We start from the raw sequence: 13,482 nt of genomic DNA, 5'->3' as shown, positions 1-13,482 counted from the left end.
CAAATATCAGCCGCTTATTGTTTTTTTTGGTTTTATTTACAGGTGTTGATGGTCAGACTCTGAAAGAATCTGACTCGGCAGTAAAAAGACCTGGAGAATCCCACAGACTGACCTGTTCAACATCTGGATTCTCCTTCAATGGCTCTCACATGGCCTGGATCAGACAGGCTCCTGGAAAAGGACTGGAGTGGATCGCTACTATGTTTAATGATGGGAGCATTTACTATTCCCAGTCAGTTCAAGGCCGTTTCACCATCTCCAGAGACAATGGCAGAAACCAGCTGTATCTGCAGATGAACAGTCTGAAAACTGAAGATTCTGCTGTTTATTATTGCGCACGAGAGCCACAGTGACTCTAGTTAGTGAATCAGCTGTACAAAATCCTCAAAAGTGATGTTGTTGTTACTTTATATGAACACTAGTGGGTTGTGAATATCAAGTTGCTGTTTCCTGCATCCACAGATATTCTAATCAATTCCATAATCAGGAATTTCCATTGGAATGACAGAGTAGTGAAAATAATGATCACATGTTAAATATAAATTTTTATGAGGTTGTGAACAAGGTTATAATAGTTTTGGATTATTAATTATAGTTTCGTTTTAATTAGTTTTGACTTTTTTTTCTCTAATTCAGTTAGTTTTAATTAGTTTTTAGAACATGTTTGCTAGTTTTTATTAGTTATTTTTTTTTCTGAATGCTTAGTTTTAGTTTAGTTTAGTTTTGTTCTAGTATTAGTTTTAGTTATTTCATCTATTTTATCTTCCTCGCCATCCTATTCAAAGAAATTAGTGAGGTGTGAATCAGCGGGTTACTCTGGACACTTCATTTGGGGGTCAGGTTAGGGCAGCTCATTGACTGACCAGAGACACAAACACATGTACAGTACAATGTATAAACTTCCTATAGCAGGTTGGGGGGGTGTGATCCATACACAACATCACTTACGTGAAAACAGTACAAAGATGTGCAAAGCGTGAGAGGAGATGCACAAAGCAGCCAGCAGTAAACCACATAGAAACATACATAAACCAGCCAACCAGCAGTTAAACCAGACAGAAACATATACAAACATATCCAACCCAGTCCATCATCAGTAAACCACACCTTAGCAGATATCTCATATCTTAATCATCTACAGTTCCATTAGTAGCCAACTTTGCTTCATTTCAGTTCACCTAGTTGTAGCTAGTAACATCAAACGTTTTTTAACATTCTAACAGGTTCCATACCTCTGTAACTGGATTAGTTTTCATCCTCCTCTTCTCTCCTCTTCTAAACTGTGCAGTTCAGGCCTTGGAAGGCCTTTTCATGGTGAAAACTCTCCAGTCTTTACCTGGATGCTAGTTCAACACTGACGCTGTCATTTAGCTCCGCTCTGTCTCTGTCACTCAGGCACACACGGTGTGAAAAAAAAAAAAAAAAAAAAAAAACGACCCCACTCATCACTAAAGTAAATCCCAGACAGGACTGTGCTGCTTTGTCCCAGCTTTAGTCTGTATGTTCCAGGTAGAGTGGGGACCAGAAGACGACTGGAAACCACCAGTGACCAGACATGACAGACTGTGTAGTGTTGTATGTTGCTGCTAGCTAAAACTGCTGGAGCGAAATAAATCAGTTTGATATCAATCCGACATTGACAAAGACAAAAAGAAGGGAATTTTATCCATAATTTTTATAAGTTTTAGTTAGTTTGTAAGCTCACAAGACAGTTTCAGTTAGTTATCGTTTTTTTTCTTTTAATTAGAGTTTTTATTTATTTCAGTTAACGAAAATGTTTTTTCAATTTTAGTTTTCGTCATTTCATTCGTTTTCATTAACAATAATAACCTTGGTTGTGAATGAAGTAAATGAAAAGTAATACTGCATTAAAAAAGCCTGTAGTGTACTTCATTTTTTTTTTTTTTTTTTTTTTTTTTTTACATAATAAGGAAGACCTGCAGAACAACTCACAGTGAATGAAAACCTGTTCTGAACCTTCAATAGTGATTTAACACAACTATAGCAAATATATCAAAGTTAGTTTATATATAAAGTGCACAATTACCTTCAAAAACAGTACTGAAGATGATCAAATCCCAGGTCTTAATGACCAGCAATAACAAATAAAACTGACAGCATATAAATGTGATAAAAATGAAAAACTGCATTATTTATGAAACATTTACTCATTTTTTTTTTATTTCTCAGTCAACAAAAGCTGTGGTAAAGGTAATTTAATATAAAAAAATAAAAGCCATTTCCACTTTCACTGTTTTACATTTTGTTTTGATCAGTATTTACTTACTTAAATAATATAAATGACTACTTATGCAGTTTTTGGTTTTATGGATAGCCGTGCTGAAAATAGCTTATCCGAAAAAAACAAAAAAAACCAAAACATGTTATTTTGTTGAAGTAATGTATTTGTCTGTTGTTCATATTTTGGCATATAATGACAGAAGATGTAAAAAATCACTGAAAGAATTCATTCTTTTAATGTTTATTATTGTCATTCATTATAATTTATCAGGTCAATACTGTCAGTGGTCGAAACAGTTTATTAAGTTGTAAATCAGAAGATTTTAATTGAAACTAGAAGCCCTCGGAGAGTGCAGACCTCCACCAAGGCAGATCAGTGGGCCCCCGTGCCCCCCCCCCGATCACCACCAAAATTTAATTATTTGTTCCTTGTGCCGGTATCAACATTTCCTGAAATTTTCATCCAAATCCGTCCATAACTTTTTGAGTTATCTTGCACATGGAAAGACAGACAGAAAAACAGACAAACCAACGCCGTCAAAAACATAACCTCCTTGGCGGAGGTAGTAAAGGAGGTGATTGTACAATAAGAGGGTAAGTCACCAAATAAACAGAGTTAATACGACCATTTTACTTTAGTTTAATATAAAGTAAATTCTTCAACTCCTACTTCGAATACTAATACTCGTTATAATAATAGTACTATTAATAATATTAAACTAAAGACTGTCTTTGAAGGTTTTTATGCCCCTTCATGTGAAAACCAAAGGAGGAGTTGATGCAAAACTTAGATGTCCTCCACCTCTACTTATGTGAGTGCAGAGAGGACAACAGAGAACAGAGCAGTTGAACATGATGGACTATAGGACAGGACTGCTGCTTTTCATTATCTTCTGGGCAGGTGAAGATACCAAATAATTAAAAACAAATCCATCTGGAGTCAAACTGTGATGCAGATCAAATGCACTTTTTCTCCTTGAACAGGTGTTGATGGTCAGACTCTGACTGAATCTGAACCTGCAGTAAAAAGACCTGGAGAATCCCACAGACTGACCTGTACAACATCTGGATTCACATTAGGCAGCTATCACATGCACTGGATCAGACAGGCTCCTGGAAAAGGACTGGAGTGGATCGCATTTAACAGTAATGGTGGTGTCACGAGTTACTATTCCCAGTCAGTCCAAGGTCGTTTCACCATCTCCAGGGACAACGGCAGAAACCAGCTGTATCTGCAGATGAACAGTCTGAAAACTGAAGATTCTGCTGTTTGTTATTGTGCACGAGAGACACAGTGACTGGAGTTAGTGAAGCAGCTGTAAAAAATCTATACCCTGTATGTAATATAATGAACTTATCCCTTTGTTACAGAAACATACATCTCTTTTATCTTCAATTGATTCTCCCTTTCAGTATCATTATCTGTGGAGTTCTTTAGCATCATACACAAACATCTTCGATTCAATTACAATTTTCTTGTATCAACCAAATACATAAATCTAAAAAGTAAAATCTCATGATTCAATGATTTTTGAGTCACTTTAGCTTTTGATGAGGAAAAAAAATTTGAGCGAATTTTATCAAACAAAAACATGATTGACATGATTCCATTCTTCATTGTGACCATAGTTAGTCTATATAAACTGATTCAGTTTATAAAGGCTTGAAGCAAATGATGTTTTAAAGAACACATTTAGCTTCAACAGGTCAGTGCACAGTGACACCAACACTAACAGATCTGCACAAATATCTGAAACATCCAGACTTTAATACACAGGACCCCTGAAACAAATAAAGAGTACATATAAAGTAGAAAAGAACAATTTTTTTAAGATATCAGTTACTTTTCAACTCAGGCCTAAAACAATTCTGAAATAATTAAATTTTCTCTTTTTCTGATTAATGTTTTTTAATGTGACATCAGTTCCCAAACCTCTGTTTTTTTGGGTTTTTTTTTCATAGCATAGTGGATTAAGAAAAATGTTTCAGGACTCCTGAAGGAATCGATTACTTATGAGAACAAGCCAAGATGTTCCCTTTTATACCAGTAGGGGGAGGTCTATGCAAAGTTTTATTGCTTATAAAAGCAACACAATCAACTCTCACAGCATTTGTCAAAGAACAACTGGGAGAGTTTTTCATCTAAATAGAACTGATCATCATTCATAATGGAAAATACACTCACATGGACTGTATTTGTGTTTATACTTCACATACATGGTAAAAGGATCATCTACTTGAACACATTTAAATGACTCTGTGTTAAATATCTAACCTGTGATACAGTGTATTTGATTCCTTTTTTCTTTGTTTACAGGAGTTTGGTGTGAGATCAAACTGGACCAGTCATCCTCTGAGGTGAAAAGACCTGGAGACACAGTGCAGATGTCATGTGTCATTTCTGGTTATAGCATGACGAGTGAAAACATCCACTGGATACGACAGAGGCCGGGACAAGCTCTGGAATGGGTTGGGTTAATGTACACAGGCAATAATTCTCCTCTCTATGGCAGCTCTTTCCAAAGACGATTCACCATGACTGAAAATGTTCCCAGCAGCACTCAGTACCTGGAAATCACCAGTCTGACAACAGACGATTCTGCTGTTTACTTCTGTGCTCGTCAACACAGTGACTGAAGACAGTGGAGCAGCTGAATAAAAACCTGTGCACACACACATTAAGGGTTTGAGTCAAACAATATTATCTCAAAAGTACATGAATGAATTTCACACACATTTGTACTGTTTCCACTAAATATGTCAAGAAATGTTTAGAACTAAAGAGGTGACTTCACAAAAAGAAAAAAGTGACAGAGAAACATTTCACCAAAACATGACTTTGATGATTGTTTTCAGTCTAAAATATATCACAAATGTTGGTTTATTGTTTGAAATGATGAGCAGACAATAATGAATGAAGACTGATATTAATGTATAAATATATTTGGTTTAAAAACAATAAATGATACCTCTCAAACAGTGCCATCACTTGTGTGTTTTTTTCTGTTCTGCAGATTTTGATAGTAAATAATTGCATGCATTAACTGTGGCATACGTTGACAATAATAATAATACTTTTTTTTTTTAATTCCAGTCTGAGGTTTCAGTTTTGAGAATGACTTTTGAAGCTTCATATTTTTTGCATAATTATGGCTGTAAGCATCTGCAATTGCTGTCCAAGTGTTTTAAATCTGTACGTCTGCAGCCAAGTCTTAGATGTAATAACAAAATATAATCAGATAATTAACATACATACACAATAATCTCCTATAATTAAACTCTAATGAATATCATCCATTATTTAATTTTACTTTCTTTTAAATCACATGAAATCATGAACTGGATGCATTTGAGTCATTTATAATTTAGATTAAATTCATGGTAAGTTAGGCAAGTTAATCATTTTTTCTTTTCAGTTTATCCTTTTAATTTAATCTGCACCTTTGTGAACACCTACACAATCAGTAAATAAGGAACATTTCTGAGAGAAATATAATTTATAGCGATAAAGGAATAGTTAAATATAGGAAGTCACAACAAAAATAGTTCTATGTCTCTGAAGATAAATAATATTCTGACAACTGCTATTTACTGTGTTGGAGGTGAAAGTCTTTATTTAATATTAAAATAACCTGATTATTATTCAGTAGGTTCACTATGAATCTGATGTTGGAGGAGCTACTGTAAACAAATTGTCCCCAGAGTCCAGTACAGATTCTATTTATAGCAGAATCATGGATTTCAGCCTTAACACACTGTAAACATGGCTGACAGAAGGAGAACATTCTTGGTGTTTGCTGTGTTGGTGTTAACAGGTGTTCAAGGCTGGAGCATAACACAGTCTGACCCAGTTGTGACCAGACCAGGAGAGTCTCACAGACTGACCTGTACAGCATGTTGGCTAACCTTCAGCACCTACCATGTGGCCTGGATCAGACAGGCTCCTGGAAAAGGACTGGAGTGGATCGGGACTGATAGAAATGGTGCCTATAACTTTTATTCCCGGTCAGTCCAAGGACGTTTCACCCTCTAGAGACAACAGCAAAGAGCAGGTGTATCTGCAGATGAACAGTCTGAAAACTGAAGATTCTGCTGTTTATTATTGTGCTCGAGAGCCACAGTGACTGGAGTTAGTGAAACAGCTGTACAAAATCCTAATTTATGCAATATAATTAAATTTCTTTGTAACAGAAACACACATCTTTTTTCTTTAATCGATTCTCTTTTTCAATATAATCATCTGTGGAGTTATCTGTACTTTTTCTGCAATTTTACTTTAGCATCAAGTGCAAACATCTTTAATTAATTTAGGAAATTTCATTTAAAAAAAAACCTCTAAGGAGTTCCAATCTCATGATGCAATAATTACAAAGAGTTACTTTGGTTTTTGATGTAGAAAAAAAAAAAGTTTCATAAAACATGAGCACAGATTCTTCATGTGACCAAAATTAGTCTTTATAAACTGATTCATTTCCAAATGCAGTTTCAACAGCATCATAGTTAGGATACTTATACTGTATTCTACACTGATTATGAAAAAGCTCTAATTGTTTATTCAACAATATGTAAATGACTATTAGTTATAATGAAGTGAAGTGTTTGTGTCAGTCAGAGGAGATCCCTTCAGTTCATCTTCATCATCAGTCATGTTCTCTGTAGCTCTGATACTGCTGTTGGCATCTGGATCCTGTGAGAAACTTTGACTTTACTAAACACATGGTAAACATGTATGAGTCAGATGAATGATGGAGATAATGTTGGTTTGTGTTTCCACAGGTGTGTACAGTATAGACCTGATCCAGCCAGACTCAGTGGTCCTGCAGCCTGGACACACTTTGACCATCAGCTGTCAGGTCTCTGGTTATTCTCTGACAACAGCTATGCAACAGGTTGGATCAGACAGCGTGAAGGAAAACCAATGGACTGGATTTTACATCGGTGGGGAGGAGGGGATTTCTATCAAAATGCTGCTCTGAAGAACAAATTCAGTTACAACACTTACACTTCAACTCAAACAGTGAGATTAACAGGCTGGAATATGCAGCCAGAGGACACAGCTGTTTATTACTGTGTTCGTACTCGCACAGTGAATCAAAGCACCAACAGACCTGTACAAATACACAGTCATCCACAACACACATATTTATATAAAAAAAAAAAAATCCACAGTGATTAGATAGATAGATAGATAGATAGATAGATAGATAGATAGATAGATAGACAGATAGATAGATGATATTGATTTTTATGATAATCCAATAAAAAAGCTAAGAAAAAAAAATATATAAAGATAATTTGTCTGTTGAATTGAGGTCTCTGTTAAAGTGGGAGGAGTCAGTGCAAACTGAGTCATTTCAAGGCCATTTCATCGTCTCCAGAGACAACAGCAGGAAGCAGGTGTGTCTGCAGATGAACAGTCTGAAGACTGAGGACACAGCAGTATATTACTGTGAACGATAGATACAGGAAGACACAGGATCAGGAGAGTCATACAAAAAAAGAAAAATCCCCTGTAAACCACTAGTAAACAACCTCACATTTTAGGTTAAAAATGATGACGAAATCTTCCATCTCAGTTCTATGAAGTTTGAAACACAAAGTAAAATTTCACAGTGAGTCTTGTTAAAACACTCACAGAACAAAGTCTATCTGAATTATTTTACTTTTAATTAATTTGACTGTTGTTTTTGATGTACTTTTTCCATCTATATTCATCTCAGGCTGATGGTGAAGTTTAATAACATGTAACTGCACATTTTTCATTCATAATAAAATACACAGTGTGTTTATCCAAAGGTCTGACTGTGTGACAGGATCCTTGACCTTGACCTTCTTTACAGTCATCCATGCACGGATGAAGTTCAGCCCCTTGCACTTGTGCCCCATGGACTTTATTTGGGGAAAAAAAAACAAAAAAAACATGTATTATAGTCAATGAAAAGAGTAGTTATATTTTGTTTTAAATTATCATTTTTCAAATCCAGAAAGTTGCAGTAGTTAGGGTAAAACTGTTGACGTATCAAACTGTGAAAAACCTAAATCCACAATCTGTTCAGAGCCCCTGAGGAGCTTCATCATGACCAGACCTGGAGTGAGTTTCATCTCTTCCAGTACATTTTCACCTAAAAAATGTGACAAGGCAGTGGCCGTGTTGGACACATGCATCAGAAATGCCATCCATTGATTATTTAACACAAAACTAGATGATCTTTGCCACAAACCATGACTTTCGTAACTCATGAAATGATTTTTTTTAACTGACAAACATCATATGTGTGAATGGCAGCACTAATCCAAATAGTTTCTTTCCATTTCACAAAGTTAGGTCCCATAGTTCACAGCGGAAGGGGCAGGACTTCAGCTCTCTATAAACACTGATATGATGCTGTCGGCTGCAGCAGAAGAAGAGAAGCTCCCATCAGATCAGCTTTAATCTCAACCATGATCTGTGTAGCTCTGCTGCTGTTGGCTGCTGGATGCTGTGAGTCTCACTGAAGCAGAGACACTGACACTTTGATCACAGCTCACTGTTCACTGCTATTACACCCACTCAATGTTCAACATGTTTTCATCCACAGGTGTGAAGTGTGAAACGCTGACACAACCAGCCTCTGTGACTGTGCAGCCAGGTCAACATCTGACCATCACTTGTCAGGTCACTTATTCAATGGGCAGCTACTACACAGCTTGGATCAGACTGCCTGCAGGACAAGGACTGGAGTGGATTGGAATGAGAAGCAGTTGGTATTCATATTATACAGATTCACTGAAGAACAAATTCAGCATTGACCTGGACACTTCAAATAACATAGTGACCCTGAATGGACAGAATATGCAGCCTGAAGACACCGCTGTGTATTACTGTGCAAGAGAGCCACAGTAACACATATCAGTAGACGCCCTCAACAAAAACCCCTCAGTGTGTGAAAAAAAAGAAAATAATGACATGGATCCACCAGAGGAGGAGCCCTCAGATCATTTATTAATCCAAAATAATTTTAAAAAAAACAGAATTTATTTCTCAGAAGCGTCACTCTTCCTCTCACAGTACTTTTAGTCCAGGTGCATCTTCCTGATACCTAAACAGTTTCACTAAATAAATACCCTTGTGTGTCTCTTTATTTTAAGTGAATTTATGTTTGTGGATGTGAAAAAGAAGTGTTTATCAGAGTAAAGAGGAGTATGAGAGACAGCTGGATCCTATGAGGATCACATTGTATTACTTTACTGGCCTTTCTCTAAGGATTGATATAAATATACTACAAGTATTATCATATGTGACCAGATCATAAAGGATAGGACCGGACACAAAGAAATATAGATTAATGGTTCTTCAATCCCACAACTGACCTCGAACAAGGACAGCATTATTTTTTCTAATTTTGAGGTAGATTTTGATTACAGTAAAAAAAATAAATAAATAAAAATAAAAAAATAGAACAAATACTGTTTCTTTTCTTTTTCTAACCATCTTACGACTCTGTGCAAAACAGACGACAGCAGTAACTGTATTGCTATGTAAACAGAAAATAAACATACATTTCTAAGCCACGCTTCTCATTTTGCCAGACACATTGTACAGTATACATTAGGTTTTAACTCAATAAACTTCATGAATGAACTTAATCGACGCCATGAATTAACACTAAACATTAGAAATGAACACAGATGTATCTATTCAGATAACCCTTTACAAAAAAATATCTATTTTTACAGTGATCTTAAATCAATTTACAGAACACTTTAATCACAAAACAAAATCATGTGCTCACTTACTCCTAGCTTGTAGCTTCAGAGCCTCACCCCTCTCCTGGACGTAGCACACATGGCTCTTTATCTCCCCTCTACATGGGTCATAACACACAATATCATAAAAAATATCTAACACCGAAAATGTCTTAAATAGGATTTCGGTAAACTATGGCTGGTCATTCATGCTGACCTGTGGCAATCTCGGTGGGCTCCCGGTGCAGCAGAGATGACAAACCACCCTCAACTGACAAGAAATCAGCGCAAAGTCTTCAGTCACGAATGTCTGTCAGTTGGCTCAGCTACACTCTAAACACATAACTCTGTTGAGTACTCTCTCTGTGGTACACTGTATATCCGATTCTCTTCATACACACACACTAATAAGAACTACACACCTTCGCCATCACTTGCATAAGGAAGCCTTCTGTTCGCGTGTATCAAATCTCGTATGATTTCCGTATTCTCACGAGACTTTCAACCTGGCTGGCCCTTAAGTGACTTTACACATTCTAATAGGGCACAGCTGATTAAAAAAAAAAAAAAAAAAAAAAAAAAACAGCGACCCCTATCCACTTGGTTTCACATATTATTAATTAAACTGTTTTTTTGTGCTTTCAGTATGTTTTACATGTCCAGTACATTATGGTAATCTGGGAAATAGATGAACCTGATAGCCAATAGTCCTTTGGTTCTTATTTGAGGGCTCAATCTGATGATGTCATGTGGACATTGTCAAAAAAATGAAATTGGAGAGAAAAGAGGAAAGTTATTTTTTGGTTTTTGGTTGTCAATTTAAAGGATAACTTTCTGAGTCCAGAAAGTTGCAGTTAGAGGTAAAACTGTTGACGTATCAAACTGTGAAAAACCTAAATCCACAATATGTTCAGAGCCACTGAGGAGCTTCATCATGACCAGACCTGGAGTGAGTTTCATCTCTTCCAGTACATTTTCACCTAAAAAATGTGACAAGGCAGTGGCCGTGTTGGACACATGCATCAGAAATGCCATCCACTGACTATTTAACACAAAACTAGATGATCTTTACCACAAACCATGACTTTCCTAACTCATGAAATGATCTTTTAAACTGACAAACATCATCATCACAGCGGAAGGGGCAGGACTTCAGCTCTCTATAAACACTGATATGATGCTGTCAGCTGCAGCAGAAGAAGAGAAGCTCCCATCAGATCAGCTTTAATCTCAACCATGATCTGTGTAGCTCTGCTGCTGTTGGCTGCTGGATGCTGTGAGTCTCACTGAGGCACAGACACTGACACTATGATCACAGCTCACTGTTCACTGCTATTACACCCACTCAATGTTCAACATGTTTTCATCCACAGGTGTGAAGTGTGAAACGCTGACACAACCAGCCTCTGTGACTGTGCAGCCAGGTCAACGTCTGACCATCACCTGTCAGGTCTCTTATTCAATGGGCAGCTACCGCACAGCTTGGATCAGACAGCCTGCAGGACAAGGACTGGAGTGGATTGGAATGAAATACACTGGAGATTCATAATAAAGATTCACTGAGGAACAAATTCAGCATTGACCTGGACACTTCAAATAACATAGTGACTCTGAATGGACAGAATATGCAGCCTGAAGACACCGCTGTGTATTACTGTGCAAGAGAGAGCCACAGTAACACATATCAGTAGACGCCCTCAACAAAAACCCCTCAGTGTGTAAAAAAAAAAAGAAAATAATGACATGAATCCACCAGAGGAGGAGCCCTCAGATCATTAATAAATCCAAAATAAATTTACAAAAAAAAGAGGTTTATTTTTCAGAAGCATCACTTCTTCCTCTCACAGTATTTTTCATCCAGGTGCATTTTCCTTATACTTAAACAGTTTCACTAAATAAATGCTCTTGTGTGTCTCTTTATTTTAAGTGAATTTATGTTTGTGGATGTGAAGTAAAAGAAGTGTTTATCAGAGTGAAGATGAGTTTCAGAGACAGCTGGATCCTATGAGGATCACATTGTATTACTTTACTGGCCTTTCTCTAAGGATTGATATAAATATACTACAAGTATTATCATATGTGACCAGATCATAAAGGATAGGACCGGACACAAAGAAATATAGATTAATGGTTCTTCAATCCCACATCTGACCTCGAACAAGGACAGCATTATTTTTCTAATTTTGAGGTAGATTTTGATTACAGTCAAATAAAAATAAAAATACAACAAATACTGTTTGTTTTCTTTTCTAACCATTATGACTGTCTGTGCAAAACAGATGACAGCAATGGCTGTATTCCTGTGTAAACAGAAAATAAACATACAATATACATTTCTAAGCCACGCTTCTCATTTTAACAGACACATTGTACAGTATACATTAGGTTTTAACTCAATAAACTTCATGAATTAACTTAATCGACACCATGAATTGACAATAAACATTAGAAATGAACTCAGATGTATATATTCAGATATCCTGTTACAAAATATGTATTTTCACAGTGATCTTAAATCAATTTACAGAACACTTTAATCACAAAACAAAATCATGTGCTCACTTACTCCTAGCTTGTAGCTTCAGAGCCTCACCCCTCTCCTGGACGTAGCACACACGGCTCTTTATCTCCCCTCTACATGGGTCATAACACACAATATCATAAAAAAATATCTAACACGAAAATGTCTTAAATAGGATTTCGGTAAACTATGGCTGGTCATTCATGCTGACCTGTGGCAGTCTCGGTGGGCTCCCAGTGCAGCAGAGATGACAAACACACCTTCAACTGACAAGAAATCAGCGCAAAGTCTTCAGTCACGAATGTCTGTCAGTTGGCTCAGCTACACTCTAAACACATAAGTCTGTTGAGTACTCTCTCTGTGGTACATTGTATATCCGATTCTCTTCATACACACACACTAATGAGAACTACACACCTTCGACATCACTTGCTAAGGAAGCCTTCTGTTCGCGCGTGTATCAAATCTCGTGTGATTTCCGTATTCTCACGAGACTTTCAACCTGGCTGGCCCTTAAGTGACTTTACACATTCTAATAGGGCACAGCTGATAAAATAAATAAATAAATAAATAAATAAATAACAGCGAAACCAATCCACTTGGCTACACATATTATAAATTAAACTGGGTTTTTTTTGCTTTTGGTATGTTTTACATGTCCAGTACATGATGGTAATCTGGGAAATAGATGAACCTGATAGCCATTAGTCCTTTGGTTCTTATTTGAGGGCTCAGTCTGATGATGTCATGTGGACATTGTCAAAAAATGAAATTGGAGAGAAAAAGGAAAGTTTTTTTGATTTTTGGTTGTCAATTTAAAGGATAACTTTCTGAGTCCAGAAAGTTGCAGTTAGATGTAAAACTGTTGACGTATCAAACTGAGAAAAACCTAAATCCACAATATGTTCAGAGCCACTGAGGAGCTTCATCATGACCAGACCTGGAGGGAGTTTCATCTCTTCCAGTACATTTTCACCTAAGAATGTGACAAGGCA

The 13,482-nt window shown here is 36.6% G+C and overlaps 1 gene segment (V, D, J or C); it reads left to right on the top strand.

Moving 5' to 3' along the window:
- The first annotated feature begins 3,093 nt into the window (after positions 1-3,093).
- On the top strand, positions 3,094-3,888 carry LOC115424835 (Ig heavy chain V region 6.96-like). The segment is given in 3 exon segments: positions 3,094-3,142; positions 3,226-3,521; positions 3,871-3,888. Coding segments are annotated over 3 exon segments (363 nt in total).
- The last annotated feature ends 9,594 nt before the right edge of the window (positions 3,889-13,482 follow it).

Source organism: Sphaeramia orbicularis, chromosome 8 (genome assembly GCF_902148855.1).
Source record: "Sphaeramia orbicularis chromosome 8, fSphaOr1.1, whole genome shotgun sequence".
Lineage (NCBI taxonomy): Eukaryota > Metazoa > Chordata > Actinopteri > Kurtiformes > Apogonidae > Sphaeramia > Sphaeramia orbicularis.
This window is presented reverse-complemented; position numbering and strand designations above follow the sequence as displayed.